Source organism: Stigmatopora nigra, chromosome 3 (assembly GCF_051989575.1).
Source record: "Stigmatopora nigra isolate UIUO_SnigA chromosome 3, RoL_Snig_1.1, whole genome shotgun sequence".
Taxonomy (NCBI): domain Eukaryota; kingdom Metazoa; phylum Chordata; class Actinopteri; order Syngnathiformes; family Syngnathidae; genus Stigmatopora; species Stigmatopora nigra.
This window is the reverse complement of record NC_135510.1, coordinates 19,755,690-19,782,632: the sequence shown is the minus strand read 5'-3', so window position 1 is coordinate 19,782,632 and position 26,943 is coordinate 19,755,690. Positions and strand designations below refer to the sequence as shown.

The window sequence follows — 26,943 nt, the reverse complement described above, 5'->3', positions numbered from 1 at the left end:
GTCCCGTTTCCTACTTTGAAATAACTCCCAACGGCCCCATTTTGACAAGCCGCTTGGAAGCTCACGCACTTTGCTCAATTCAATGCACCAGTCCAACTTTTAGGATGCCTTTTTAATAGGAAATTGGGGAAGCCGGAACATTTGAGCTCTGACCGGGGCCGGCAAATGGTCACATGTTGCTCTGGCGCAGGCATCGGCAGCCGCAGCCGGCCGGGCACTGGTCCCGCTTGCGGAACCAGTCCATCATGTGGCCCGTGTGACCGCCGTGGCCGCAGCTCAGGCAGAAGTGGGAGGAGCCCCGGACGGCCACGTGGCAGACGGCGCAGCGGAAGCTGTGCCGCTTGCACGCCGCGCACTGGGCGCCGCGACCGGGACTGCCGCAGTGGCAGCACAGCACGCGCAGTTCTGAAAGCACAAGACGCCGGTGACGGCCGGTTGTCCAGGGCGCCGCCGCGTGGCGCCGCGCGACGTTCCGGCCCGGAGATCGTACCCACGCCCCGGTGGCTCTCGGGAGAACAGGAAGCGAACTTCAGCACGTCGGCCCGTTTGTCGCGGAGGTCCCAGCGGTAGAGGATTTCCGCGTAACATTTCTTGAAGTCGTCAAACTGCGGCGCGTTGGCCGGGTCCAAAAGCCTGCGGGCGACAGGACCTGGCGTCACGCCACGGGGCCAAGGGGCGCCCGCCGTGGCCCTCTCCTCACTGGCCTTTTGTTGAGCTCGTGGCGCTCGCGCTCCCGCGGCTCGCCGTACGCTCCCCGGTTGCCCTGGCGAGCGCCTTCGGGAGACTCGCCGCGGGGCTCCGGGGGGTCTCGGCTCCCGGGCGCCGTCGTCTCGCTTGGGCCCGACTGAAACCGAGGAAGCGTTCTTGACTTTTAGCGGCGCCGGCCGCGAGCACACGGCCCTACTTACGTAACGGGTATACGGAGGGAGGGCAGCTCGGCGGGACGGTGGCGGCGGCGGCGGCGCCGGCTCGGCGGCCGAGCCGCCAAAGACGCTGCACATCATGGCCAGCGTCTGCACGTCGCTCATGTGGCTGTAGTGGTCCACGCTGAGGGACACCAAAGAAAGACGTTTCAAAATAGGGTCTGGCGTTGACCATGGGGGAGGGGGGGACATTTACAAAATAGGACAATTGCCTTTGCGGCGGAAATCATTGGAGAATAGGAACAAGGTCCCCCCCTTCTCTCGTTTCTATTTTCGGCAAAAATTGTGGACGACTCACAGCGTCTCCAGCAGGTGGCGTCCAAAGGGATGACTGGCCCAGGGCGCGTCGGCGTCCGGGTCCGGGTCGGGCCTCAGGTCCCGGGCGGTGGCCGCCGAGGCCAGCGCCCACACCTGAAAGGCGCGTTAGCCGGACGCCCGGCGGTGACCCCCCCCCCCCCCGAGCCCAAACGGACTCACCTTGGCCACGTCCCTGCGTCCGGCGGCCAGGGCGGCGGCGGCGTTCTTCTGGCACGTGTCCTCGGTATCGCGTGTGTTGAGGCTGAAGACGACACCGGCGGCGTGTTGACGTGTTGGCGAGCGGGCGGGCGGTTGTCGGATTGGCCGAGCGGAGCTCACGTGTAATTCTCCCCCAGGACTTTGTGGACGGGGAGCAGGCAGGAGATTTCCTGGACGATGACTTTCCCCGCCAGCTTGAGGGAGCGGACGCCGCCGTCGGCGCCGTCGCGCTTGGTCTTGAAGCGGCGGGATTTCTGCCGACGACAGAGTCGGGGGTCGGGGCTGGTCGCGGCCCCGGAGTCCGGCGCCCCCCCCCCCAACCCTTGGGCTCACCCGCTCTTTGTAGTAGAAGGAGGAAATGGAGACGGCGTCTTTGTCCGCTCGGGTGGGGCTGCCGCCGTAGAGCCGCAGCGCGTTCTGAGACTCGGAGCGGATCTTCATGGGCGTCAGCACGCCGCTGTGGTAGGCCGACAGCGCCGACAGCGACCTGGGCGTGGGCTCGGCGGCCGGGACGGCGCGGTGCATGCCCACCGGCCGGGTGAAGTAAACCAGGCAGCCCGTGCCGCAGAAGCGGGCACCCGACGTGCGCGGGAAAGGAATGTTGGCGTCCTGGACGGGTGGTCCACAAAAACAGAAACAAAAAACCATAGCTTTTTAATCCCTTTTTTAAAAAATGGATTTCTCTCGAATGATTTGCGCTGTTACTTTTTGCATTCCAAACACTGGCAATATTGGGGACTCTCTAGAGACATTTGGGGAGACGTATTCCCCGCCTTTTATCCTTCTTTGAAATGAGAAAAATAACCTGGTAGGAGCCGTAGGTGTTGGTGACCCGGGGGAAGGCCGGCAAGGTGGGCGCCACCGGATCAGACAGGACGAAGGGTCCCGAGGACGCCGCGTCCTCCTGCCGGGACAGGGGGGGGGGGGGGGGGGGAAAGTAAGTCGCTGCCTTTTGTCGGCCCCTGGCGGCTGTCTTTGGGCTCACCGCATGGGACTCCAGGCAGGACACCAGCTTGCGGACGCAAGGTTCCAGACAGTTCTGGTTGCGTTTCACCTTCTGCAGGGACACGTCCGTCAGGATCTGCGGGAGGGGACGGGGGTGATTTAGTTCCGAGAAAAGTCGCCCCTTGAGATTTGTCACCGCCGGCCGTCCCGCCCTTTCCTACTTTGTGGATCTTTGTCTTCATGGCGGCGGAAATGGTGGTGGGCGAGACAAACTGAAAGGCGGGCGCGCAGTTGTTGGGGTACTGTCCCGGGAACTTGATGAGCAGCCGCACCCGGTGGCTCCCAAAGTGCGCCGAAACCACGCAGCTGCACTTTACCGCGTCCATCTGCCCACCCGGAAAAGGCACCTTTTTTTTTCTGTTGACGTGGCGAGGGGAAGGCTCGCCACAATGCTGGCGGCGCGGAAATTGACGGAGGCAAAACTGGCGGCGCGGACTAGCGACTAGCGGTCGGCGCTCTCACCTCCACGTTGACGTTCCGAATTTGCAAATTGACCAGAGAGAATTCCTGCTGGAGCGTCTGAGCCAGACCCGAAGACGCCTCCGGGTCACGGGCGCCGCCCCGACTGGAGACGCCGCCCTGATCTGCCAGAGAGGGGACGGGTCACCGGTATTAATGCCGGCCCGACGCTCACGGCGGGACGTACGCGTCAGCCCGTCCGGATGCGGCGCCGGGGGAATCTTGCCGCGCTGGCCTTCGGACGCCGGCGACTTGTCCGCCTCGGCGTTGAGAGGGGCGGCGTCCGTCGACTCGCCCGTCAAGTCGCCCACGCACAGCTGCGCAAAGCGGCGTCAGAATGGGCGCGGCCGGGCGGCCAAGGAGACGCTGACCTTCTGCAGCTGCGGGTCCAGCCTCCAGATCCTCAAGGTCTGGTCTCGGGACCAGGTGACCAACTGGAAGTCTTGGCGGGCTGAGGACAGGGTTAGGACAGGGTTAGGACAGGGTTAGGACAGGTTTGGACAGGCTTGACTTGAAAATCCCACCGCGAGCCACCCGGAACCGGTCTAGGTCGGAACGAAAAGCCGTCGGCAGACGCCCGGCCGGGCGAGGAACCGAGGCGGGTGGAGTGCTGATTTCAAGCGACGCCGTGTCTCACCTTGTTTGTGAGGCCGCCACTGGAACTCCAGGACCACGTCGTCGTGTCCCACAAAGGCGTGGACCGGACTGTTGAGGTCCAGCGTGGACCAGAGAAGGAGACTGTTCTCGCGCCGCAGCTGAGGAACCATCACCGTCACCAGGCCGTTGGAGAAGGGCTAAAAAGAAGAAGAAGAAGAAGAAGAAGACGACGAATATGCCATTTGGAAAGCCACCGACCCGCCGTCCGTTTCCCCTATTTTGTCCTCACCGTGTATCTGGCCTTCCAGACGGGGACCTGGCAGGAGAGGACGTCCAGGCACTTCCTGGGCTGGCGGTAGTCCCAAAAACGGACCGAGTTGTCCTGGCTGCTGGTGGCCAGCATGAACTCGTGCTCCGGGTGCCAGTCCAGGCCGTGGATCTTGGACAGGTGCGCCGCCAGGTACTCGCAGGCCGTGTCGGCTTTCTGACACCACAAGCGCCTTGGTTCCCCGCTCTTGTCCTTCCCGCTCTTGTCCTTCCCGCCCAGCGCCGCCCGCTCCTCACCCGTCTGTCCCAGATGCGCACGTCTCCGTCGTGACTGGACGCCAGCACGTTGGCGTTCCCTCGGTTCCATTTCACCTGCGATGCGCCGGCTGAGGACACCCCCCCCCCCCCAAAAAAAAGTCACCCAGATGACGGACTAATACATGAATAAAAAAAACAACGAGTTTGAAAGGGACCGGGACTCACCCACGGCGGACAGCGCCACGGCGGGTTTGCGGGCGTCCCTGCGGACAAAAGAAGAGCTGTGGACGGTCCGACCGCGGACAAAAGAAGAGCCGCGTCCTCCCACCTGACGTCCCAGATGTAGATGAAGGTGTCCACCGAGCTGCTGACCAACAAGTCGGCCTCGAAGCACGACCAGTCCAGATCGCTGCCCAAGAGGAAACATTTCAAGGGCGACCAAAGCGAAAGAAACTCAATTGGACGGCGGCCACGGCGTTAGGGTCAGGGTTCCAACCGTGTCCCGACTGGCCGAAAGCGGTCCGCACCTGATGACCCGCGTGTGCCCTTGCAGCGACGTGCGGACGCCTCCTCCGCCGTCCTTCCACGAGTACAAGTCCACGCGTTGGTTGCTCTGGAAGGAGAGGGGCGCGGCGGGGTTGAGACGGCGCCGGTCGGTCGGCGGGGGCGCGGCGGGGGTGAGACGGCGCCGGTCGGTCGGCGGGGGCCCGGCGGCGCACGCACCGAGGCGGCAAAGACGTGCGCCTGCGAGCGGTGAGGGTTCCACTGCACCGTGCCCACGTCCCACTTGCTGTGGCGGGACATCTTTCCGGCCAGCTCCGACGACGCCTCCAAGTTGACCACGTACAGGAAACGGCGCCTGAGCGGGAAGACCGTTTCTGGACTTCTGGGCTACAAGTTTGCCGAGCTTCCCCCCAATGCTGCCCCCATTTTTTTTTGCCCAATTCTGGCAAAAAAAATGTAGGCCTGGATTGGGATCCCCAGAGCGCACGGACATTTGTGGACGGCGACGACGGACTGGCACGGAGGAGCGTCTTTAGGGCGCAATTGTGCCGGTGCAGCGACTTACCCAGAAAGCACGGCGTGCGAGCCCAAGCAGTCCACGGACATGGTGCTGGCCTGCCGACAAAAACAACATCTTCACCGTCACTCGAGCGAATGGATGCAAACAAAAAAAATAGTATACAGTCCAGCATCCCCTCGAAACGCTCGGTTTTGCAAATAAACAAAAATAATATACAGTCCAGCATCCCCTCGAAACGCTCGATTTTGCTTTGGGTCCCACGATCCAGGCATCGGAAAGGGGAAAAGAGCATTTCCCTCAAAACTGGGCCACCGGTACAGTATTGACATGTACCGTCAGCAGGCGGCCAACTATCGGGAATCACTCTTATTGGCTACGTTTCCAAAGTGGAGACTTTCCAATTAAAAGTATATTCTTCAAAAGGCTTTCGTCCCATGCAGAAATACTCCGTTGAACTTTACTTTCCCCCATTTGACCACAGGGTCAAACAGCCTAACCCTGCCATTAGGAAAAGCGTTGTTGTTGTTTGAGATAGGCTCGGGGATTTTTAGGGTAGCTAAAGCTGGCGCCTTCCTTGGCATTTACACATTTACAACAAATTTGACTACGTAAAAGCTGGGCAGAAAATATGTGTGTGTGTGTGTGTGTGTGTGTGTGTGTGTGTGTGTGTGTGTTCGTGTATTTACCTGCGCGTCTCGAAACTCCAAAACCACATTCTCGCTGCTCCAGCGAGCCGCCATTGTTGTTAAAAACACGGTCACGTGACAGCCCCAGAAGTGACATCATTAGACGGGAGAGGGGGTGAGTTTGTAAGTCACATTCGGTATTGTGAACAAGTCGGGAATTGGACAAGGACCACGAGTTCGAAAAACTCGTTTACTTTCTTTCCGTGGTGTGTTCGACACGGACACAATAAGTCAACGTTACGCGCAACACGTGACTTGACGAGTTTTGGCCGAAGACCCGGGCGCGTGTTGATGGCGTCATCGGCGAAGATGGCGCAACCCCGAATGGAGCATGTTGTCGCAGATGCGGGAGCTTTTCTTCACAGAGCTCCTCTCCAGGTGACTTTTACACGCGGCTAACCGTCCCGATACGACACTTCTGACTTTGAGCTCGTTTTAACGCAACGAGGCAAAAATCGGTATTCGACCGAGCGATCGTAGCGTAGCGCATGGTTCAAATTGTCAACACGCCACGGGTGAGACGGGCATGAGATGGAGCTGAGCTTCAGAATAAAACTTTGCTCCACTTTTCTTTTTAAATCATTGGCAGTTGGACCATTAGACGAGAGGAATTTAAAATGGGAGACATTCTTTCAGAAAAAAAAGCTTCCTGGTAAAAGAAAAGACCCATTTTTGGTTCAAAAGAATATTTAGGAATGATGCAAGTAGGATAGACACGTCGTTAAAAGGATGCTGCCTTCCAGGAGATCGGGAAGAACGTGTACACTTTGAGCGAGGTGGTGGAGGAGATCCGAGACAAGGCCACCCGCAGGAGCTTGAGCTTCCTCCCGTACCAACTGGTCCTTGGCCGGCCGCGGCCGGAACACGTCCGACGGGGTAACGACCTTCCTTTCCGGGGGCGGGGCGACCCCCACTCACCCCGGCTGGGCTTCCATTAGTGACGGAATTCTCCAAGAAGACGGGCGACTACGCCAGCCTGTCGTCCACCGACATCAAGGTGGCGGCGCTGACCCTGCAGCTGGAAGAGGAGCACGTGGGAAGGGACCACCTGCGCCGGGAGCCCCTCCGACAGGTACGTGAAAAGCCCGCCTTCCCCTTCCTTCCGCGTCCATCTCCGAGTGCGCCCGTGCCTCCGGCAGGTTCAGGTGAGCTCCACGCGGCGCCATCCCGAGACGCCCGTCGACGTGGCCGGCTTCCACTTCCCCTCCCAGGTCGGCCCTTGCTTTGAGCCGGTACTTTTTCTTGAATTCAAATGGGGCCGGGGTCTTGAAGTGCGGCGTCTTTGTCGGCAGAAGCGCGGCCCGCCGGAGCCCCCGGAGTCGCGGCGACTGGACTCTGGGTGCCGTGACCACGAGGACGACTCCTTCAACAGCTTCCAGTTTTGGAGACAGGTTCTTCCCAGCGTGGAGGACGAGCTGAGTGCTTTTTTGGTGAGCGGCTAAAAGCCGAAGGATCCCCCCCACCCCGGCGTCGCTGGCCGACGGACATTGGATCCGTTTGGACCGCCGACGGGATCCCTAAATGAGCGGTCACGGCGGCCTCTTGGTTTTCAATTGCGGGGACGCTTTGCTTTGAGGTTTCCGAAGAGCCACGCGAGGCTCCGACGGCCGACGACTTCAACGGCTTCCACTTCTGGAGGCAGACGCCGGCGCCCGTGGACCGCCACCTTCTGGCCCTGCTGGTCATTAGCACGCTCGCCAACTCGACTGCACTCAACCCAAAGTGGGGCTTCGCCGTAACGTCTTTTTTTTTCTTTCTTTTTGCAGGACGAGGGTTCACAGGAGTCCCGGGATACGGGAGATGGCGGGCGGGAGATTGAAGACGACGACGAGGACGACGACGAGGACGACGACGACGACGGAGGAGGGGGCTGGATCACCCCGGCCAACATCGGGCGGGTGAAGGCGGACTCGTGCGATGGGACCAAGGCTCAGCCGGTCAAAGTGGGATGTCTGACCACAGACTTTGCCGTGCAGGTGAGCCGCCCCCAGAGCGCGCGCGCTCATTCCTCCACCCAAAGGAGAAGATCCTCTTTGGTTTGAGCGAGGCGTTAAACGGTGGGACGGGTGCGCACGCAGAACGTCCTGATGCAGATGGGACTCCACGTGGTGGCGGTCAACGGAATGTTGATCAGAGAGGTCCGGAATTACATCCTGAGATGTCACGCCTGCTTCACGTGAGTACACCGACGTCCCGCTGCTTTTTGGAGCGTGGACTGACGGCGCCCTGGTGCCACCTCCCCCAGGACCACCGGCGACACCAGCAAACAGTTCTGTCCCAAATGCGGCAACGCCACGTTGAAGAAGGTTAACGTCAGCGTGGACCAAGATGGACAGATGCGCATGCATTTTTCCAACAACCCCAAAGTGCTCAACCCGCGCGGCCTCAGGGTAAAAAACAGACACACACACACACGGTCAAAATGGGGGGGAATTCAAGTGGAAAAGGCTTAACGGGGGGAGGGGGTACTCTGCTCTCTCACCTTTGAGGGTGCCCAGTTACGGAAAATGGCTTTAAAAGGGGGTATCGAGCACCGGAGGAAATTGGAACGGGATGGCCAATGGTTTGAGAGCAAAGGCCACGACTCACCGATCTGATTTGTGATCAGCACACGTTGCCGGCGCCCCGGGGCGGCAAGCACAGCCGGGAGCCGCACCTGTGCGAGGACCAGCGCTTCCCTCAGCAGCGGCAATCGCGCAAAGGGCGGCAGAAGACGGACGCCCGGCACCCGGACTACGCCGCCGCCTCGCCCTTCTGCCCCAACGACGTGTACAGCCGCGCCGCCGCCCTCAAGGTCCGAGACGCCGGCTGCGGCGCGGGTCGCCGGCGGACCAACCCCAACGCCACGCGCTCCAAGTACACCAAATGAAGCCTGTTGGGACTGTGGAAAAATTAAAAATGTGTCCATCAACATGGAGGCAGCTGCTTTCTTTTCTGGTGTCCTATGAATGTCATCCCTGGATTGGCTTCCTTCATTGAAGGGACCTGAAAATAGCAACAACAACAGTCCTCTCGTCTAGAATTGTAGTTTTTGTACGTTAATTTTGCCCTTTAAAAATACCCAGCCCCAAATTTCTCCCCCCACAAATTAATGTAACACTAGGCTCTTTTCAAATGCCATGTTTTATTTCTAAATGACTAACAACCATCGGCATCTATTTTTTCTTCTTGAATCTGTGGGAGCTAAAAAATATGTCCGAAATGATTTTTCTTACAAAATGACCAAGTGAAAAAATCGGCCTTTTCATTTAAGGATGAATAAGCGCGGCCTATCCGGCCGGTGGCTCTCCCGGCCGCAATCAAACGGGCGACTCGTCGGCAGCTGGCCGCCCAGAACACCGTTAGGGGACGATTGGATTCAGGTGCCCCCGTGTGTCATGGCTTGGGACTTGATGGGCCTACAATATATACTTCAGAGTCACTTTCAGACAGCATCATTAAAAAACAAAAACAAAATCAACTTTACTGTCACTTATGCACAATAAAAAAAAGTCCAGAGCGCACGCAAAAAAAAGGCATTCAGGATCCGTTGAGACGAACGTCCGTCTCCATGTCTTCCTCCTCCCGGGCGACCGTCGACCCTCCGCCATCGTCTTGGTCGTCGTCGTCCTCCTCTTCCTCCTCCACTCCGTCTACGGGGGGGGGCAAGACAAAGGTGGCTTTGATTGAGCGAACGGACGCACGGGTAGGCGTCACTCCTCCCTCCCCTAACTCACCCGGCGCGGCGGCACGTCCCGGGATGTGCCCGGCCTGCAGCAAGCCCTTCAGGCGCTCCACCTCGGCCAGCGACGTGGCATTAGCGATGGCGTTCTGACGGGAGAAGGACGGGGGATTGACACCGGGTACTTCCCGTCAAGCCGTGGTCATCAAAAGGATCCTCACCTTGATGGCTTGCACGTCGGCGTGGGACGGGCCCGTCCTCTTCTTCTCCAGCTGCACCGCCATCCCCGGCGTGAACCTACCGGGGGCGGGGGGAGAGAGAGCGCCGTTAGCCGAGGCCGCCGCTAGTTTCGGGGGCCGGCCACGGCCCCGAGAGAGGCACTCACGTTTTGCTCTGCTTGGCGATATCTTTGGCCAGTTGAGCGCCACGTTTGCCTTTGAACATTTTCTCCGCCTCCTGGCGTTCCTGCCAGCACACACGCGCGCTCCGGTTAAGCCGGCCGGTACCCGTCGGCACCCGTCGAGCGGACCCACCTTGAGCTTGACCTTCTGGAAGTCTAGCACACGGATCTGCGGGATTTTGTTGATGACGTAGAGCCGGTAGTGCTTCTTGTTGGTCACGGGATTCCTCAGCAAGCTGAACGGTCGAAGGGGGAGGGGGAAAAAAAGCAAAAGGTGGGCGGAAGGAAGACGGGGAGCCGCGCCGTGCAACCCATCTGGCGTCTCACCTGAGCAGACTCAACGTCTTGACCGACGCCAGCGGCTCCAAGTCGCCCTGAAACGCAACCGTCGGGGGTTATCTCGCCGGCCGCAGACCCGCGACCGAACCGACGACGGATGGATGGCTCGCCCCCCCACCCCCCCCCCCCACCCCGACTACAAATGGACCGGCCCACTAGCAACATTGGCCCCGTGTGCAAAAGGACGGTGGCGTCGGATCCCAAAGGGGCCTCACCAGCTCTTGGATGTTGTTGCTGGTGAGGACCAGTTCTCGAAGACTGGGAAGACACTGCTCCAGATTCTCTCCGATACGACTGCAACGTGCACGCACAAACAGACAACAGCGTTGGGACGTGCGCGTGCAAAGGACAACGATGAGCTATTGAATGGGGGGCCCCGTTTGTTGCCACATCTCTCACCAAATCCTGTTGTTGTTCAGCAGCAGCGTTTTGAGTCGCTTGAGGAGCGGGAACCCGTCCAGTTTCCGGACTTCGTTGTCAGAAAAGTCTACCGTGTCGAATTGGTCCAGCGTAGCGCCCAGATTTTCCAGAACGGGAATTTTATACCCTGGTGATAAGACATAAATAAAACCATTTCCAATGCGAACCCCGAACGCCTATTGGGCCCAGTCTCCGTTCAACGAGTAGTCAAGCCTCTCTTCATTCTCCTCCTGTTTGATTTTTAACGTGCTCAGAGTATTTTTCTCTACACTAGCACTCGAGTGCCGAATTGGACAAGTTTGGCCAGCAATGGTGGTCAAAGAGACTGCCGCCGCGACCCATTTGAGACAATCAAAAGCAATTGGCAACCCTGGCGAATACACGCGAGGAGCTAGCGTCACGGGCTAACTAGCTACGATTAGCTTAGCCGAGCGGAGCGTAGCGAATAAACGGAGGAGTGCGGTTACCTCTCAGGTCGAGCTCTCTGTCTCTCACCGGGTTGGTGTATTGAGCAGCCTGCTCGATTAACTCGGCGGTTAACTTCACCATTTTCGACAACGACTAAGCACTCTTGACTCCTTTGGAAATGCAGCGTGTTATTTACAAAGTAAGAGCGGCGTCTGCAGAGCCGGAAATAAAGACGACTTCCCGCTCACCGATGTACATCCGGTTCAATATAAAGTCAACATACTTTTGCGTCTTTTATTCCATTTTTTTTTAAAAACTCCTACTCCTGAACATTGTCAGTGTTTCTTTTAAATTTAAATGGTTATTTGACTAAAATGTTTCCCCGCCTAAAAATATACTTTCGGGCACTGAGGTCAATGCCTTGGACACGTTGTTCAGTACAGTCTGTCTCTTGTATTATAAGCCGACACAACCAATTTAAGTATTGATAAATAGGTTTATAGCATTTATTGGGGTATTTACTCATGAGTTTTTAGCAAAAACTCGAAGGGGTTTGGTTTCTCATTTGGCAGGGGCGGGCAGGGGTGGAGCGTCATTGGTAAGGGGGTGGACGCGAAGGGGCGGGGGTGGAGCGCCATTGGTAGGGGGTGGGGGCGAGGGCGGGGCGGTCTGGTTCTGAAGTCAGAATGACGGAAATGACGAAATGACGCTTCCGAGCCCAGACTTACTTTGGTATAAAGCTTCCAAATTTGACGTGTTAAAACCCAAGATGCTCTTGAGTTAAGTGCGTGAGCAAAAGGACGCTGATGCAAGTCGGAGCGCGAGCGAAAGCGAAAACGACGACGGCGAAAGCGAAAGCGACAGCGACGACGGCGAAAGCGACAAGCTCCGAAGATGCACCGCCGCTGACAGACAACAAGTTCCGTCTGCCTCCTGCTCGCTGACTCTGATTGGTTGGTTCAATGTCCACTCCACCGACGTCTTTTTGTTGTGTTGCTGCGATGCGCCGACGCTCTCCTCTCCTTCCTTATATATCGCCTTCGCCTGCGCCTTTTGCCAAAGTCGCGACAAGTGCAGCCGAGTCGCAGTCGCACACTTCAGGTGCTTCTCGACGACTTCGCCCGTCGGCTCGGCTAACGCTACTAGCGCGTCGAACCGGAGTCGAGCAAAGAGTCTCAACTTGTTCTAAATATGCCCACCGAATGTCCCCAAAGCAAGCCCCTACTCGGAGTGCCGTTTCGCTCGCTGGCTCGCAACTAGCTTGAAACTGATTTGATCGACTTGAGTTGTCCGGCTTGCTAGTAAGCTAGCTCGCCGGCTGGCGGGTCAGTCGGTCAGTTAGTCAGTTAGTCAGTCAGTCAGTCAGTCAGTCAGTCAGTCAGTCAGTCAGTCAGTCAGTCAGTCAGTCAGTCAGTCGCACTCTAAATTCACTGGGCAGCGTTAATCGGCCCCAAGTCCTGCTCCCGAGTTAACGCTTTCGGGCACGAATGAGCAGCTTCTCACTTGCACTTGATTTAGTTTAAAAACACTGGTATTTTCAATTGGCACGAGCTCAACCATTTGAACTGTTAGGGTTTCGATACTTGAGTCTATGAATGAATACACTAGGCCAAACAAGTCACGGAAAACCAGAATATAAAAAGGCAGCTGTAAAAAGACAGCTGACCTGTCTCGGGCGCATGAGTGCCCTCTTGTGGACGTTTCTCATAACCCTAACGCCCTAACCCATACTAAAGAGTGGGAGAGTTTGAAATGTCCAATATTAAAAGTGGATGCCACTAGGTGACTGAGCGGTCGGTGGCGTTTTCAAGTGTAATTTTGGGCTGCTCCGACGCCTGGGCAAAGCACAATCGGCTTTTGACGCCCGTACTCCCTTCTCTCTCTTTCAGCAAATTCCAGATCAAGCTCCAAAGCGTCCGATATGAAGAAGAGAGGTTTGTCTCTTCAGCTCGTGAAAAGGTAGGATTGGGCGTCCGCTTGCTCTATCTATCACTGGGCCAGGCCGCGGGACGCCCGCGCTGACACGCCGCCACCTTTGCCCCCATCTCGCCGGCAGTGGTCGGCAGACGCGCAGAATATTTGGCTCCCGCTAGACCCCGAGATGAACGACCCCGTCCCCCAGTGCGACGACGGCGGGGGCGGCATGCTGAACCGGAGAAACCCCGAGATGAACGTGTCCGTCCCCCAGTGCGACGACGACGACGACGGCGCGCCGAACCGGCGGCCCAAGCTGCACGAGGAGCTTCAGATCCAGGCGGCGGTGGCGGTGGGCGACGTCTACACCTTGCGCCGTATGCTTGAGCGCGGCTACTCGCCCACCGCCCGCGACGCCAACGGCTGGACGCTGCTGCACTTTTCCGCCGTCAAGGGCAATCAGCGATGCGTGCGCGTCTTCCTGGAGCACGGAGGTAGGTCGTCGGCGTTGGTTAGTGCTAGCTAGGGTGGCTCCATCTAGTGTTTGAAACGAGAAGTGCAACATAACGGGAGACGCGTTCCGTTTTTTTTTTTAAACGGGCACTTTTCTCCGTCCGTTTGTAACGGGACTATTGCAAAAAACCGTCCCCCCCCCCCCCCCCCCCCACCAGTCGACCCGACGGTAAAGGACTTCATCGGGGGCTTCACGGCGCTGCACTACGCGGCCATGCACGGGCGCGCCCGCATGGCCAGCCTGATGCTGGAGTCGGACTTCCGGGCCCAGATCGTGGACGCCAAGAGCTACGACGGCTGGACGCCGCTGCACGTGGCGGCCCACTACGGGCGCGACTCGTTTGTGCGGCTGCTGCTGGAGTTTGGGGCGTCGGTGGACCTGCTGAGCGACAAGGCCACCACGCCGCTGCAGCTGGCCATCATCCGCGAGCGCTCCAGCTGCGTGCGCATCCTGCTGGACCGCGGCGCCGACATCGACATCCAGAACGGCTTCCTGCTGCGCTACGCCGTGGGCAAGGGCAACCACCCCTACTGCCGCATGTTCCTGCAGCGCGGCGCCGACACCAACCTGGGCCGGCTGGAGGACGGCCAGAGGCCGCTGCACCTGTCGGCGCAGCGCGACGACGTGCTGTGCGCGCGCATGCTGCACGCCTACGGCGCCGACGCCAACGCCCGCAACTACGCCGGCCAGACGCCGGTGGCCGTCTCTGTGGGCGTTAGTCGCCGCAGCAGGCCGTGCCTGGATTTCCTTCAGGATGTGACCAGTGAGTGGGGTGGCAGGCCGGGGTGGTGGGCTCGGATGGTGCGCCCCCCGGTGGCTAACGGCGTCCGCCTGCGTGTGTCTCTCTCTCTGACTCAGGGCACCCCCGGAGCCTCCAGGACGTTTGCCGCATGAAGATCCGCCGCTGCGTGGGACTGCGGCGTCTGCGTCTGCTGGAAGAGCTGCCCGTGGCCAAGGTCATGAAGGACTATCTCAAGCACAAGTTTTAACGGCGCCTATGCAAAGACTGGCCGTGTATATAGCTCAGATATTTTTCTACTTTTATTTATGGCTGGCCGGTGGGCGGGCGCCAAAGGGACGGCTCAGAGGCCGTGTCCGGCTCGCTCCGCGTTAATTTATTTCCTGCGAGACGAGCGGACGGATCCGCCGCCTGGCATTTTTTGTCCATTTCTCACTTTGACAATAAAAAGGCCCGCCGCGGGGAGCGCTTGACTTTTCTTTCCTGGCTCAAGCGGTGGCGACAAAACGCTCTGGGACGTGGCGAACGACGTCTCCGTCTGGTTGGTGCCTTCAGGTCCGCGGGCTTGGCTCCCGGACGGGACCGGTCGGGACCGGACCGGAATAAGATGAGCCGACCCGGTGAGTGATTTATTTTTGCCGGGTGGGGTGGGCACGCTATTCCACTGCCAGGCGGCGGCGGCTGCGGGGGTGCGGCTTTTCATTCCAAGCCAGAGTAAGAGAGGAGACGACTTCCCAGCCGAGCTGCTGTGTGCAATCAGTGAATTGCACTCAGGTGCTGGCTGGCTGTTTGAGCGAGCCCCACCCCCGCCCGTCGCTTCAACTGTCTGCCGGAAGCAAAAAGTGCAAAGTGCACCTACCTAGCCCCGTCACAGCCAAGTTTGAGGACGCCTTTGCCCACCCATCCACCCATCCACCCACCCACCCCTGCCGTGGACTGTCCAAGCCAGTCCCAGACTTTTTTGGACCTTTCAAACGTGGGCGATCAAAGCGCAGACTTTTGACCCCATGGAGAGGGCACATGTATGAAAAGGCGGCATTTGTTAAGACCAGGCCATAATCGATGGGGGTGGGCAAAGTCAAACAAAGAAAACAAAGTAAATCAAGAGCCACAGTGGCTGTAGCTTTTGCTCCAAACCTCTAAAAGAGGAACGCTCCTATGTCACAAGTGCAATCAGTGAATTGCAGTCAGGTGTGGCCGGTATGGGCACAGCCCCGCCCCCGCCCCCTTGCTTGAAGTGTGTCCGATGGCTTGGAAGTAAAATACTGGATCTGTACTACTCCGTCTTTCTGCGAACCGGACGACGAACGGACTTCCGGACGCCGGCTAACGGAAGCGGCGGTGTCACGACGACGTGGCGGCCCGAGAGTTGGATAGCGGGAAACGATGGCTCGCTGCTGTTGTTGCTTCCGTTGTTGTTGTTGTTGTTACAAATGCCATTTATTAGAGCAATTTCCATTGAGTTAGCGGCAGGGACGTCACGGGCGGGCGTCGCTAATTGAGGCGCTGCGGCGCTCATCTTTGACCATTTTCTCGCAAAAAAAGATGTAATCAAAATCCACTTTAGTCGGACGTGGGTGCAATTGGCTAGAAATTGGCGGCGTCCCGGCCGCTGATTGACCGGCCTTTTTATTTGCGGGCCAAACGGTCCAAAAAGCAAACATTTCACAGACTTGTGAAGCCTTTATTCGGCAGTATTTTTCAAAAGCAGTCATCTTGTCATGGCGACATGATATATTGCTCTTTTTTCTTTCATCTTTTTGCTCAAACGAATAAGTTTGTTGATAAATTCATCAAATAGTTTGGTGATTTGCTCCGCGACTCGGTCAACATTTCCGCCACCCTTGTTCATTTTTTTTGTGGGTCACGGAGCGACCAATCCATTGATAAAGCTTGCCTTCCCCTCCATTTGCAGCCTATTTCTCAATGGCTCCTTGTTGATATCCATCCATCCATTCGCGCTCATCCGTCGGTCCGTCTGTCGCCGGCTGCGTCCGACCGACCGTCGCCGGGGCAACCGTGACACGGTCAGCCGGCCACGGGAAGTTTAAAAGGGAGCGGCGGCCACCTCGGCGTCAATCGGCCGCCAAGACGCGCTCGCTCGCAGGTGAGTGACAATTTTAACGGTGGATATGTCCAATTTGACCTGTACAAGTAGCACTTGTTTGAACTCCTCCACGGCCAATAGTGGTGAAAAGTAGATGGAGAGAGTTTCCATTGGATATTTTATATTGCTTTGGAAAGTTTGCATTGAAGTTGGCGTCAATCTCACATTTGTTTTTTCTTTCCAGGAAGAAGAGAATATTTATCAAATCCAGTTTTGTCAGGTAAGCATTTCAAATGTAAATCCATTTTTTTCGGGTGATGCTTTCAAAAGAAAATGCATTTTTTTTTCAGGCGACCATGTAGAAAAAACTAATTTTATGACCCCTGTGTGTTATGTTGTGTCTTTTTGTTCCAAATTGGTATGTTTTGGGCCAAATCGGATAACACTTTTGATGCACCTCCCGCTTGAAAACAAACGTTTGTCCCGTTTCCGACCAACGGGGCGGCCCTCTCCGTCCGTCAATGGCAGGGAAAGAAAGGCTCCAGCCCCGGCGTGTAGGATGCGCTCCAGCTCCGGCCCCGCCCCCGGCGTGGTGCCGTACCGCCTTTTGTTGCTGTGCCTGCTGTGCCTGCCGTGCCTGCCAGGCCCGTCGTCGGCGATGCTCCGACCGGGGGGCCTGGAAGCGCCGGGTGTCTTTTTGTCACAATTAGGTGCCACCTTTTGCACTACTATTTTCTGGGGGGGGGGGGGGGGGGGTTCAACTCTGTCCTCCCTCCAGTCATTTGACCCGGCTCCTTCTTTTGGGGGCAATTGCAGCGAGGAGCCGCGCCCGGGAGAAGAGGCCCGAGCCCGCCCCCGGAGAACAGGCGCGAATATCCGGGCGATTGGACGGCGGCGGCGGCGGCTTCCCCATGGAGGGCGATTCTTTGGAGCAGCTGGTGAGAAGTCTTTTCTCTTCCTTTTTCGATGTAATCGAATCTTATGAAGTTTTCTTTTGGGGAAAACAAAGTCCGGTTAGAAAAGGGCGATTTTTCCTATGGGCACCCTAACCCCCAAACCCAATCTAATGGATGATGTTAGCAATGATCTTGACTATTGCCACTCATGAGCACCTCAAGTAAGTGGCGCAGCCCCGTCCAAAGGAGGCATTGCTTCCCTCTAGCGTCAGGAAAGCGTCACCGCAACTCGTCTAAAATGGGGTCATCAAAAGTTGTTTTTTTTCTTTCTTCCTACGACTGTAACACATTTCTCATGATGACGATTTGTGTGTGTGTAGGAGGCGTCGTCCGACGAGGCGTCGCGGTGGTCGCGCTCGCCGCGCCGCTGCGTCCGTCACCAGCAGTCTTGCATGAGCTCGACCTTGCCCTGCTGCGACGCTTGCGACACTTGCTACTGTCGCTTCTTCAAAGCCTTCTGCTACTGCCGACGCGTCGGCCACGTTTGCCCGCTGGCGCGTACCTGAAGCCAGTGCCCTCTTCCTCCTCCTCTTCCTCCTCCTCTTTCCCCTCTTTTTCCTTCGTCTTTGTCGTCTGGCATCCTCACTCTGCTGCTAATAAATGAAGTCAATCGTTGGTTTGTCTTGGTTTTCAGTAGTTTGCCTCTCAAAATGGATCTAGCCAATCCACGACTATTTGGAGAGTGGAAAATCCCGACGAAAAGTTTGGAGAAGAAGACATGGCCCAATTTTGGGATCAAGATGATCTAAAGCTTCTTCACAAAAACTTTTTTTTTTTTTTTAGCTCGCCAAAGATGTCCAATGCATTTCAAGTCCGAGTTTGACGTTAAAATGAATCGAAAGTGACTCAAATTGGAAGTAAAGCATCCTTTGGGTCGCGTTTTTGATGCACAGCGCATGCGCCCAGCGAGAGAAAACAAACCCCTCCCTCTCCCTCTCTCTCTCTCTCTCTCTCTCTCTCTCTCTCTTGTCTGCGGCAGCACACGTGTAAGGTTTCACTTCCCGCCCAACTCACGATGACATTCGTGCCGGCCAATGAGCGGCAGCCTTTTTCCTGGAGCCCGAAGATAAAGGCACCAATCAGCAAGCGGTTTGAGTTCCCGTGGGCGTTCCCCGGACCCTCTTGACTCGCTCCACTTTTTTGGGACAAGGAAAAAAGTGGGCAAAGAGTCAAGCCGCTACTTCGTCCGGGTCTCGAGTCCGAGTCCCGAGTTCGAGGTGTGGTCCCGGTCGTGGCGTGCGGCTCCGGTCCCGGTCCGGGGAACGGTTGTTGGCTTCTTCGGCATGCGGAGCTGCCGTGTGGCGCGCCTGTTGGTGGCGCTATTGTGCGCGGAAGTGTCCGGTAAGTCCGCTCGCTCGCTCGCTCGCTCGAGTAACGGAGTTCACCAAGTTGATGGATTGACTGAGCGACTTGCTAGCGACAGCCAGCGACAGCCACTTTTCGGCTGTCTGTCACCTAACAGAAATTTTTTCTCGTCCATCTGGGAAGAAAATGCATGTCAAGTTGCAAAGGGCTGAACCCAAAGCCCCAAACCCAACACCTCAAACACCCCCCCACCCACACCCCCACCCCCACCCTCACCAGTCCTCGGTTGGCTTGTTTTGCTTTTTGCTGGCTGAGTTTAATTAGGAGGAAGAAGCAAAGCCAAGTTGTGGAAAGCTCCAAATCCATCATCAACTCACTTGGTTTTGTTGACACCGTTAGCTAAAGTCTCTTGTCTTGAATTGGCACCGCCGGCCGGGTTCGCCGGGCTCGCCGGGCTCGCCGGGCCACACTCTCCAGATGTTAGCGCAGGAAGAAAAGACAAAGCCGTTAGTTAGTTGTGGGCCGGCCGCCTTTGCCGCCCGTAGACGTTCAATGGCGGCCCGTCGCCGCCATTGCTTGACGCCGGGATGCCTTTGCGCAGTGGCGGCCGGCGAGACCGCGGAGCGGGCGGAGGCGGTGCTCCCCACGTTGCTGTCGCCGCTGGCCGACCCCGAGCGCGTGCTGGTGTCGCTGACGGCGTCGGGAACCCACCTCCTGCTGGAAGCCTGGAGAAACGGAGACGCCGTCCCCCCGGTGGAGGTGGAGGAACGGCGGGCAGGCGGCCGGAGTTGGCCCGCCCTGCCGCCGGACCCTAACCGACTCTGCCTCTACTCTGGATCCGTCCGGGACCGACCCGGGTCGTTGGTGTCCTTGACCGCCTGCGGAGGCCTGGTACAAACCACGCGCACACACACACACACTTTCGAACGCCATGCGTTGTGTGAGGATTCTCCCGTTAAACGTCGGCATCTTTTTCAAAGGACGCGTGCTCTCTGCCTTCCAGACGGCCCTGGTGCACTCGGAGGGCGAGGTTCTGCTGGTCCGCCCTCTGGAGGGACGCAATTTTAGCGGCTTCGGCTCCTTCTCGGGAGTCGAACACGGGCTGCGGCGCCGGCGGGACGCGTGGCCGCCGCCGCGGCGCTGCGGAACCACGGCGGAGCGGGAAGAAGGTCAGTGCGGGCGGGGCCTTTCACCACCTACGTGAGACGGAGAGCGGAAACGGCCCAAAAGCTTCCCAAATGGCCTTTTTGTGCGTCGGCAGGCCAGAAAAAGTGGGAGGCGGGCCGGGAAAGTCGCGGCAAGCGCGCGACGCACGACCACGCGTACACGCTGGAAACGCTGGTGGTGGCGGACGCCGACATGGTGCGCTACCACGGAGCGGACGCCGCCAAGAGGTTCTTGTTGACCGTCATGAACATGGTAAGTAGGCCGGACGCTCCGCCGTGGGCAAGCGGAGGACTTGGGGAGTATCTGTCCCTTCCTCTGGCTTGTGCTTTTTCCAGGTCTACAACATGTTCCAGCACCCCAGCTTGGGCGTGAGCGTCAACGTGAGGCTCAGCAAGTTGCTCCTGCTTCACCAGCGCCCCGTAAGTGTCGACGACGTCCTGACCAAATGGCGCTCGCCACCGGAATTGCCGGGGGGGGGGGGGGGGGGGGGGGACAGCCTTCACCAAAGGAAGCCTTGTTTTTTTTAGCCTCTTTGTGACGCAGACGATATCCGCGGCGTTTGGCGGCCTTTCTTTCCCCCACGTCCTAACGCTTCCTTCCTTCCTTCTCTCCCTCTGTGTACGCGCGGCGTCAGGAGAAGCTGAAGGTGGGCCACCGCGGCGAGCGTTCCCTGGAGAGCTTCTGTCAGTGGCAGCACCAAGAGTTCGGGGGGTGGCCGTACCCGGGTGCCGCCCACGGCCCACGCGGGCGAGGCCCGGCCGTGGACGCCGCCGTGCTGGTCACCAGGCGGGTGACCCGGCCCGGGAACCCACCGAGGGACCGCCGTCTTGGCCTTCTTGGCCTTCTTGGCCTCGGGGGATGCTTGGAAGTTGACTGACTGCTCTGGTCTATCCGCCGTGTATTTCAGGACAGACTTTTGCGTGCACAAGGAGGAGCCCTGCGACACTGTGGGTAAGCTGTCCTGAAATGAGCTAAGTCACCTCCTCCCGTCCATTTGCCTTGAGCGCGTTGTCTTCTTTGTTTGGACCATTTGACTTGGCTTTTGTTCAGGTATCGCGTACCTGGGCGGGGCTTGCAGCGCCAAGAGGAAGTGCGTCTTGGCCGAGGACAACGGCCTCAATTTGGCCTTCACCATCGCGCACGAGCTGGGGCACAAGTGAGTTACGTTTAGCTTATTTTGGATGAGCTTATCTTATTTGAGCCTATTTTAGCCTAGGCTAGTGGCTAAATGGCGGGCTGTGATTTTAGCATGGGCATGAGCCACGACGACGACCGCCCCTCCTGCGGCGGCCACCCCTACATCATGTCCGGCGAGTGGCTGAAGGGCCGCAACCCCAGCGACCTCTGGTGGTCGTCGTGTAGCCGCGACGACTTGGGCAAGTTCCTCAGGTGTGTTTGGGACCCGGCGTGCCCCCCCCCCCCTCTCGCTCAACCCGGCTCGTCCGCAGGTCCGATTCCAGCGCTTGTCTGGTTCGCACGGACCCCGGGGGCGGCCACGCGCCGCGCCTCCCCCACAAACTCCCCGGCATGCATTACGGCGCCGAGGAGCAGTGCCGGATCCTCTTCGGAAACAACGCCACCTTCTGCTCCGACATGGAGGTGCGTCCTTTTGGTCGATTCATTTGGCGAGTAGAGACGGACTGTATTTCCGGCAAAAGCGCCAGCGGTCGGTAAAGATGTTCCCGTACGAGAATGGCGTGGCGTCATGGATGTTTCCAAAGTTCTTCGGGAATGGACGCGCGCCCGCCGGCCGCCTCATCGTGGGGAAAAATCAGTTGGCGGCGGAGACGCTCTTGCAATTTGTCCCCTTTTCTTTGCTAGCACCTGATGTGCGCCGGCCTGTGGTGCCTGCTAGAGGGCGAGACTTCTTGCAAGACCAAACTGGACCCTCCGCTGGACGGAACGCAGTGCGGGCCGGACAAGGTAGGAGGTGCCGGGACCCGGTCCTCGGCCACCGGATCGCCATTGCCGCCTCCGTCCTCCTCAACTGGGCTCACGGTCCGTCTGACTCCCGTACCGGCCGCAGTGGTGCCGCGTGGGCGAGTGCGTGAGCAAGACGCCCATCCCGCAGCACGTGGACGGGGACTGGAGTCCGTGGGGTCCGTGGAGCATGTGCAGTCGCACCTGCGCCACCGGGGTCCGCTTCAGACAGAGGAAGTGCGACAACCCGCCGTAGGTAGCGCCGCCGTGGGTGGGACTTTCTACTTTTAGCCGGGCCCGCCCTTTTTTTTCCGGGAGGGAGGGGCCGGCGTTGAACCCAAATAGCCTTTGCCGGCGCCCCCCCCCCCCCCCCGGACAGACGCCCTGGGCTTTCGGCAGGCCGGGTCCGGGCGGGCGGGCGTGCCAGAAGGCCAGCGTGGAGCACAGGGCCTGCGAGGGCCCCCCCTGCCCCGCCGGAACCCCCGGCTTCCGCGACCTCCAGTGCCTGTCCCATGACCGGCGGGTGGGCAACAAGGAGGGCGCCGTCTTGACGGCCGTCACGGACGAAGGTGACCGTCCGGACGGCCTTCTGTCCGTGGGCCTCGGCCATCCCGTCCTGACGCGCCGGAACGTCGGCAGAGCGGCCGTGCGCCTTGTTCTGCAGCCCGGCGGGTCGCGACCTCTCCGTGCTGCCGGTGGCCGAAAGGGTGATGGACGGGACGCCGTGCGGCCCCTACGACGCCGACCTCTGCGTCAACGGCGCCTGCCGGGTGAGCCGGGACAGCCGGGTCGGCCGGGCCGGGCGGGCAAAGTGGACTGACGCCCCTGTTTGCAGAAAATCGGCTGCGACGGCATCATCGGCTCCGCCTCCACGGAGGACGTCTGCGGCGTCTGCAACGGGGACGGGGGATCCTGCTCCCTGGTCCGGGGGGACTTCAACCACAGCAGAGGCATGGGTAAGCCACAACGCCGTGCCCAAAAAGACGAGGGGCGAGTCAAATCCCGTCGCGTTCGGATGCCTTTTTTTTTGGCCAGGTTACGTGGAGGCGGCGGTCATTCCTGCCGGAGCGCGGCGGATTAAGGTGGTGGAGGACAAGCCTTCGCACAGCTTTCTGGGTAAGACGCCTTCCAATGCCAGCACCCGCCAGCACCCGCCAGCAGCCGTGAGCAAGCGCGCTCTTTCAGCCCTGAAAGACGGCGGCGGCAGGAAGTCCATCAACAGCGACTGGAAGATCGAACTCCCCGGAGAGTTCCAGGTGGCCGGCACCACCGTCCGCTACGTGCGCAGGGGCCTTTGGGAGAAGATGTCGGCCAGGGGCCCCACCGACACGCCGCTCCATCTCATGGTGGGTCAGAACTCTGATCCCGGTCCTTTGCTCCCCGCCCGTCGGTAGACGGACAGAGCGGGCCGGACAAAGCGGGCCGGACAGAGCGAGCCGGACAAAGCTTTTCCCGCCGTGCTTTGGCAGGTGCTGCTCTTCCACGACCAAAGTTATGGGATCCACTACGAGTACACCCTGTCCCTGAACGCCTCGCAAGAGCGCCAGGGGCCTCCGCAGGACCGTCCCCCGCCCTACGCCTGGACCCAGGGAGGCTGGGAGGAGTGCAGCGTGCACTGCGGAGGCGGTGAGTCATCTGGGCGCTCCTGGCGACGGACGTCCATGGCCCACGTGTTCCCAAATCCATCCTTCCGGCTCAGGCGAGAGGAGGACGACGGTGTCCTGCGCGCGTCTGACGGCCAATTCCAGCCAGCCCGCCGCCGACGACTTCTGTCGCGACCAAACTCGGCCGCCGCCGCGGGTGGAGACTTGCAACCAGCAACCCTGCGGCCACCGGTAGGCGGTGGCGTCTGCCCGAGGCCGTCCCGGGGCCGTCCCGGGGCCGGGCTTCCTTCCGCGCCTTTACTTTTCAGGTGGCTGACGGGCCAGTGGGAGGCGTGCTCGGCCTCGTGTGGCGCCGGCACGCAGCGGCGCCGGGCGTGGTGCGCGCTCCAGCGCTCCCACGGCGCGCCCACGCCGGCCGGCGACGTCGCTCGCTGCCCGGAAGAGGCGCCGCCGCTCACGCGGACCTGCTGGGGCCGCCTCTGCCCGGGCGCGTGGGAGGCGTCGGAGTGGTCCCAGGTGGGCGGCGCTCGCTCCTTTCCCCGCCCCGACCCCGGCCGTCAGCTTTCCTTTTCCGGCCTCCTAGTGTTCGGAGGGTTGCGGCGCGGGGGTGCGTACGCGCACGGTCACCTGCGGCGGCCACGCCGACGACGACGCCACCGCCGCCGACGCCGGTGGCCGCTGCGACCCGCCGACGCGTCCCGCCGTCCAAGAAGCCTGCCGCGACCTCTCGCGTTGCTACGAGTGGCAGAGCGGCCAGTGGTCCAAGGTAGCTTTCCGGCCGTCGCGCCCGCCACCCGCAGGCTCGGCCACCGGAGCCATTTTTTTTCTCCACCCGCCAGTGCTCGTCGTCGTGCGGACGGGGCCTGCGGTCGCGAGTGGTGCAGTGCATGCACAAAGTGACGGGTCGCCACGGGGACGGGTGCCCGGCGGGCCCCCGCCCGCCCGCCTACCGCCCGTGCCGCGGCGAGGGGGCCTGCCGCCCCGAGGCCAACGCCATCACCTCGCCCAGGCTAGGTGGGTGGTCCGGGGGCGGGCGTTTTCCTTCCCGTGACGGCGCCGTGGCCACGGTCTTTCCGCTCTGACGTGTCTTAGCGCTCTTTTGCCAGCCGCCCTGACGTCCAAGTGCACGGGCGACCAGTGGGCGGTGTACTGCCGCGTGATCCGTCAGAAGAAGCTGTGCCGGGACATGCGCTGGTACCAGCGCTGCTGCCAGACCTGCAGAGACTTTTACGCCGCCGGCCACAACCAAAGCCATTGATCCCATTCAACCTAGGACCGTGTTTTCTTTTTTTTTCTTTCTTTATCTCCCCGTCTGGCCGGCTCGCTCCGCCTCCCGTGTTCCTCGCCGGCGCGAAGCGAGGAACGTAAGAATGGCGGTCGGGGGAGTCGATGTAAAGGCGTGGGTTGGCTCCGCCCTCCCCCCCGGGACAAGCAAAAGCCGGATGCTATTTTGTCAGGCGCGACATCTTAGCGTGTGTCCCCGGTGGGTGTTTGGTGTATTTGATGTTGTCCACTCCCGGCTGCCGGCATTAAATGTTCTCTACCAGTGACAACGTTTCTAGACGATGAATTGAAAGAATGTTTTATCTTTTTTAAAATGACATTTGAATACATTCCTTTTGACTTGATGAGTATGTTAATACTTGAGTCCTTTTTTTCCTCTTTATGTCTTTATCCTCTTTACCTTTTTTTCGCAAAAAAAACGACAGTATAGTAAGGCTTTTTATTGCAAAAAGAACGACATAGTATAGTAAGGCTTTTTTTCACCAAAAAACGACATAGTATAGTAAGGCTTTTTATCGCAAAAAAACGACATAGTATAGTAAGGCTTTTTTTTCACCAAAAAAAGACAGTATAGTAAGGCTTTTTTTTCCGCAAAAAAACGACATAGAATAGTAAGGCTTTTTATCGCAAAAAAACGACATAGTCTAGTAAGGCTTTTTAATCGCAAAAAAACGACATAGTATATTAAGGCTTTTTTCACCAAAAAACGACATAGTATAGTAAGGCTTTTTATCGCAAAAAAACGACATAGTATAGTAAGGCTTTTTTTCACCAAAAAACGACATAGTATAGTAAGGCTTTTTATCGCAAAAAAACGACATAGTATATTAAGGCTTTTTTCACCAAAAAACGACATAGTATAGTAAGGCTTTTTTTCACAAAAAAAACGACATAGTATAGTAAGGCTTTTTTTCCACCAAAAAACGACATAGTATAGTAAGGCTTTTTATCGCAAAAAAACGACATAGTATAATAAGGCTTTTTTTCACCAAAAAACGACATAGTATAGTAAGGCTTTCTTTCACTAAAAATGACATAGTATAGTAAGGCTTCTTTGGTAAAAAAAACGACATAGTATAGTAAGGCTTTTTATCGCAAAAAAACGACATAGTATAGTAAGGCTTTTTTTTCCACAAAAAAACAACATAGTATAGTAAGGCTTTTTATCGCGAAAAAACGACATAGTATAGTGAGGCTTTTTATCGCAAAAAAAACAACATAGTATAGTAAGGCTTTTTTTTCGCAAAAAAACGACATAGTATAGTAAGGCTTTTTATCACAAAAAAACGACATAGTATAGTAAGGCTTTTTATCGCAAAAAAACGACATAGTATAGTAAGGCTTTTTTTTAATCGCCAAAAAACGACTTAGTATAAAGGCTTTTTATCGCAAAAAAACGACATAGTATAGTAAGGCTTTTTATCGCCAAAAAACGACATAGTATAGTAAGGCTTTTTATCGCAAAAAAACGACATAGTATAGTAAGGCTTTTTATCGCAAAAAAACGACAGTATAGTAAGGCTTTTTTTCGCAAAAAAACAACATAGTATAGTAAGGCTTTTTTTCACCAAAAAACGACATAGTATAGTAAGGCTTTTTTTTCCGCAAAAAAACGACATAGAATAGTAAGGCTTTTTATCGTGAAAAAAACGACATAGTATAGTAAGGCTTTTTATCGCAAAAAAACGACATAGTATAGTAAAGCTTTTTTTTCACCAAAAAACGACATAGTATAGTAAGGCTTTTTTTTCACCAAAAAACGACATAGTATAGTAAGGCTTTTTATCGCAAAAAAACGGCACAGTATAGTAAGGCTTTTTTTTCACCAAAAAACGACATAGTATAGTAAGGCTTTTTATCGCAAAAAAACGACATAGTATATTAAGGCTTTTTTTCACCAAATAACGACATAGTATAGTAAGGCTTTTTTTCCACAAAAAAACGACATAGTATAGTAAGGCTTTTTATCGCGAAAAAAACGACATAGTATAGTAAGGCTTTTTATCGCAAAAAAAACGACATAGTATAGTAAGGCTTTTGTTCACCAAAAAAACGACATAGTATAGTAAGGCTTTTTATCGCCAAAAAACGACATAGTATAGTAAGGCTTTTTTTCACAAAAAAACGGCATAGTATAGTAAGGCTTTTTATCGGAAAAAAAACGACATAGTATAGTAAAGCTTTTTTTTCACCAAAAAACGACATAGTATAGTAAGGCTTTTTTTTCCACCAAAAAACGACATAGTATAGTAAGGCTTTTTATCGCAAAAAAACGACATAGTATATTAAGGCTTTTTTTCACCAAAAAACGACATAGTATAGTAAGGCTTTTTTTCACAAAAAAACGACATAGTATAGTAAGGCTTTTTATCGCGAAAAAAAACGACATAGTATAGTAAGGCTTTTTTTTTCACCAAAAAACGACATAGTATGGTAAGGCTTTTTATCGCGAAAAAAAAGACATAGTATAGTAAGGCTTTTTTTTCACCAAAAAACGACATAGTATAGTAAGGCTTTTTTTCACAAAAAA

General features: G+C 57.1%; 6 protein-coding genes across 10 annotated transcripts; 4 read left to right on the top strand and 2 right to left on the bottom strand.

Moving 5' to 3' along the window:
- Window positions 1–93: 93 nt before the first annotated feature.
- On the bottom strand, window positions 94–5,957 carry wdr59 (WD repeat domain 59). Of its 4 annotated transcripts, none has more exons than XM_077713248.1 (23): window positions 5,736–5,957; window positions 5,095–5,144; window positions 4,749–4,884; window positions 4,553–4,638; window positions 4,354–4,434; window positions 4,251–4,288; window positions 4,065–4,153; window positions 3,790–3,984; window positions 3,541–3,697; window positions 3,275–3,354; window positions 3,091–3,220; window positions 2,907–3,023; window positions 2,606–2,801; window positions 2,425–2,520; window positions 2,245–2,343; window positions 1,773–2,048; window positions 1,560–1,693; window positions 1,401–1,482; window positions 1,222–1,334; window positions 909–1,047; window positions 705–844; window positions 491–633; window positions 94–405 (listed from the first exon to the last, which is right to left on the bottom strand). In XM_077713248.1, exons 1-23 carry the CDS (start codon window positions 5,833–5,835, stop codon window positions 170–172), a joined length of 2,913 nt encoding a protein of 970 aa, XP_077569374.1. In that variant the 5' UTR covers window positions 5,836–5,957; the 3' UTR covers window positions 94–169. The 4 variants fall into 4 exon arrangements, with proteins under 4 accessions (XP_077569374.1, XP_077569375.1, XP_077569376.1 ...); XM_077713249.1 differs by having other exon boundaries at window positions 2,606–2,770; window positions 2,907–3,028; window positions 3,790–3,980; window positions 5,736–5,955; XM_077713250.1 differs by having other exon boundaries at window positions 2,606–2,770; window positions 2,907–3,028; window positions 5,736–5,902.
- On the top strand, window positions 5,822–8,648 carry nob1 (NIN1 (RPN12) binding protein 1 homolog). 2 transcript variants are annotated; one of them, XM_077713260.1, is made up of 10 exons: window positions 5,822–6,113; window positions 6,479–6,611; window positions 6,674–6,807; window positions 6,875–6,946; window positions 7,031–7,165; window positions 7,312–7,416; window positions 7,502–7,711; window positions 7,814–7,911; window positions 7,981–8,125; window positions 8,344–8,648. In XM_077713260.1, exons 1-10 carry the CDS (start codon window positions 6,027–6,029, stop codon window positions 8,602–8,604), a joined length of 1,380 nt encoding a protein of 459 aa, XP_077569386.1. In that variant the 5' UTR covers window positions 5,822–6,026; the 3' UTR covers window positions 8,605–8,648. The 2 variants fall into 2 exon arrangements, with proteins under 2 accessions (XP_077569386.1, XP_077569385.1); XM_077713259.1 differs by having other exon boundaries at window positions 5,823–6,113; window positions 7,028–7,165.
- Window positions 8,649–8,840: 192 nt separating this feature from the next.
- On the bottom strand, window positions 8,841–11,240 carry snrpa1 (small nuclear ribonucleoprotein polypeptide A'). Its single transcript, XM_077713443.1, has 9 exons — window positions 11,023–11,240; window positions 10,535–10,682; window positions 10,351–10,429; window positions 10,124–10,170; window positions 9,930–10,032; window positions 9,782–9,861; window positions 9,618–9,693; window positions 9,452–9,545; window positions 8,841–9,367 (listed from the first exon to the last, which is right to left on the bottom strand). Exons 1-9 carry the CDS (start codon window positions 11,102–11,104, stop codon window positions 9,255–9,257), a joined length of 822 nt encoding a protein of 273 aa, XP_077569569.1. The 5' UTR covers window positions 11,105–11,240; the 3' UTR covers window positions 8,841–9,254.
- Window positions 11,241–11,652: 412 nt separating this feature from the next.
- On the top strand, window positions 11,653–14,595 carry asb7 (ankyrin repeat and SOCS box containing 7). The gene is made up of 5 exons (XM_077713442.1): window positions 11,653–11,916; window positions 12,853–12,922; window positions 13,020–13,371; window positions 13,549–14,154; window positions 14,250–14,595. The coding sequence occupies exons 3-5, from the start codon at window positions 13,065–13,067 to the stop codon at window positions 14,378–14,380; spliced, it is 1,044 nt and encodes a 347-aa protein (XP_077569568.1). The 5' UTR covers window positions 11,653–11,916; window positions 12,853–12,922; window positions 13,020–13,064; the 3' UTR covers window positions 14,381–14,595.
- Window positions 14,596–15,079: 484 nt separating this feature from the next.
- On the top strand, window positions 15,080–17,748 carry LOC144194387 (uncharacterized). The gene is made up of 5 exons (XM_077713444.1): window positions 15,080–16,237; window positions 16,422–16,457; window positions 16,706–16,887; window positions 16,994–17,115; window positions 17,454–17,748. The coding sequence occupies exons 3-5, from the start codon at window positions 16,737–16,739 to the stop codon at window positions 17,637–17,639; spliced, it is 459 nt and encodes a 152-aa protein (XP_077569570.1). The 5' UTR covers window positions 15,080–16,237; window positions 16,422–16,457; window positions 16,706–16,736; the 3' UTR covers window positions 17,640–17,748.
- Window positions 17,749–18,249: 501 nt separating this feature from the next.
- Window positions 18,250–24,757, top strand: adamts17 (ADAM metallopeptidase with thrombospondin type 1 motif, 17). The gene is made up of 23 exons (XM_077713301.1): window positions 18,250–18,474; window positions 19,040–19,329; window positions 19,442–19,607; window positions 19,700–19,857; window positions 19,941–20,024; window positions 20,240–20,391; window positions 20,513–20,556; window positions 20,656–20,761; window positions 20,854–20,994; window positions 21,054–21,204; window positions 21,427–21,528; window positions 21,632–21,777; window positions 21,925–22,094; window positions 22,165–22,295; window positions 22,361–22,481; window positions 22,561–22,641; window positions 22,711–22,871; window positions 22,995–23,151; window positions 23,225–23,360; window positions 23,438–23,645; window positions 23,713–23,895; window positions 23,969–24,143; window positions 24,236–24,757. The coding sequence occupies exons 1-23, from the start codon at window positions 18,417–18,419 to the stop codon at window positions 24,385–24,387; spliced, it is 3,273 nt and encodes a 1,090-aa protein (XP_077569427.1). The 5' UTR covers window positions 18,250–18,416; the 3' UTR covers window positions 24,388–24,757.
- The last annotated feature ends 2,186 nt before the right edge of the window (window positions 24,758–26,943 follow it).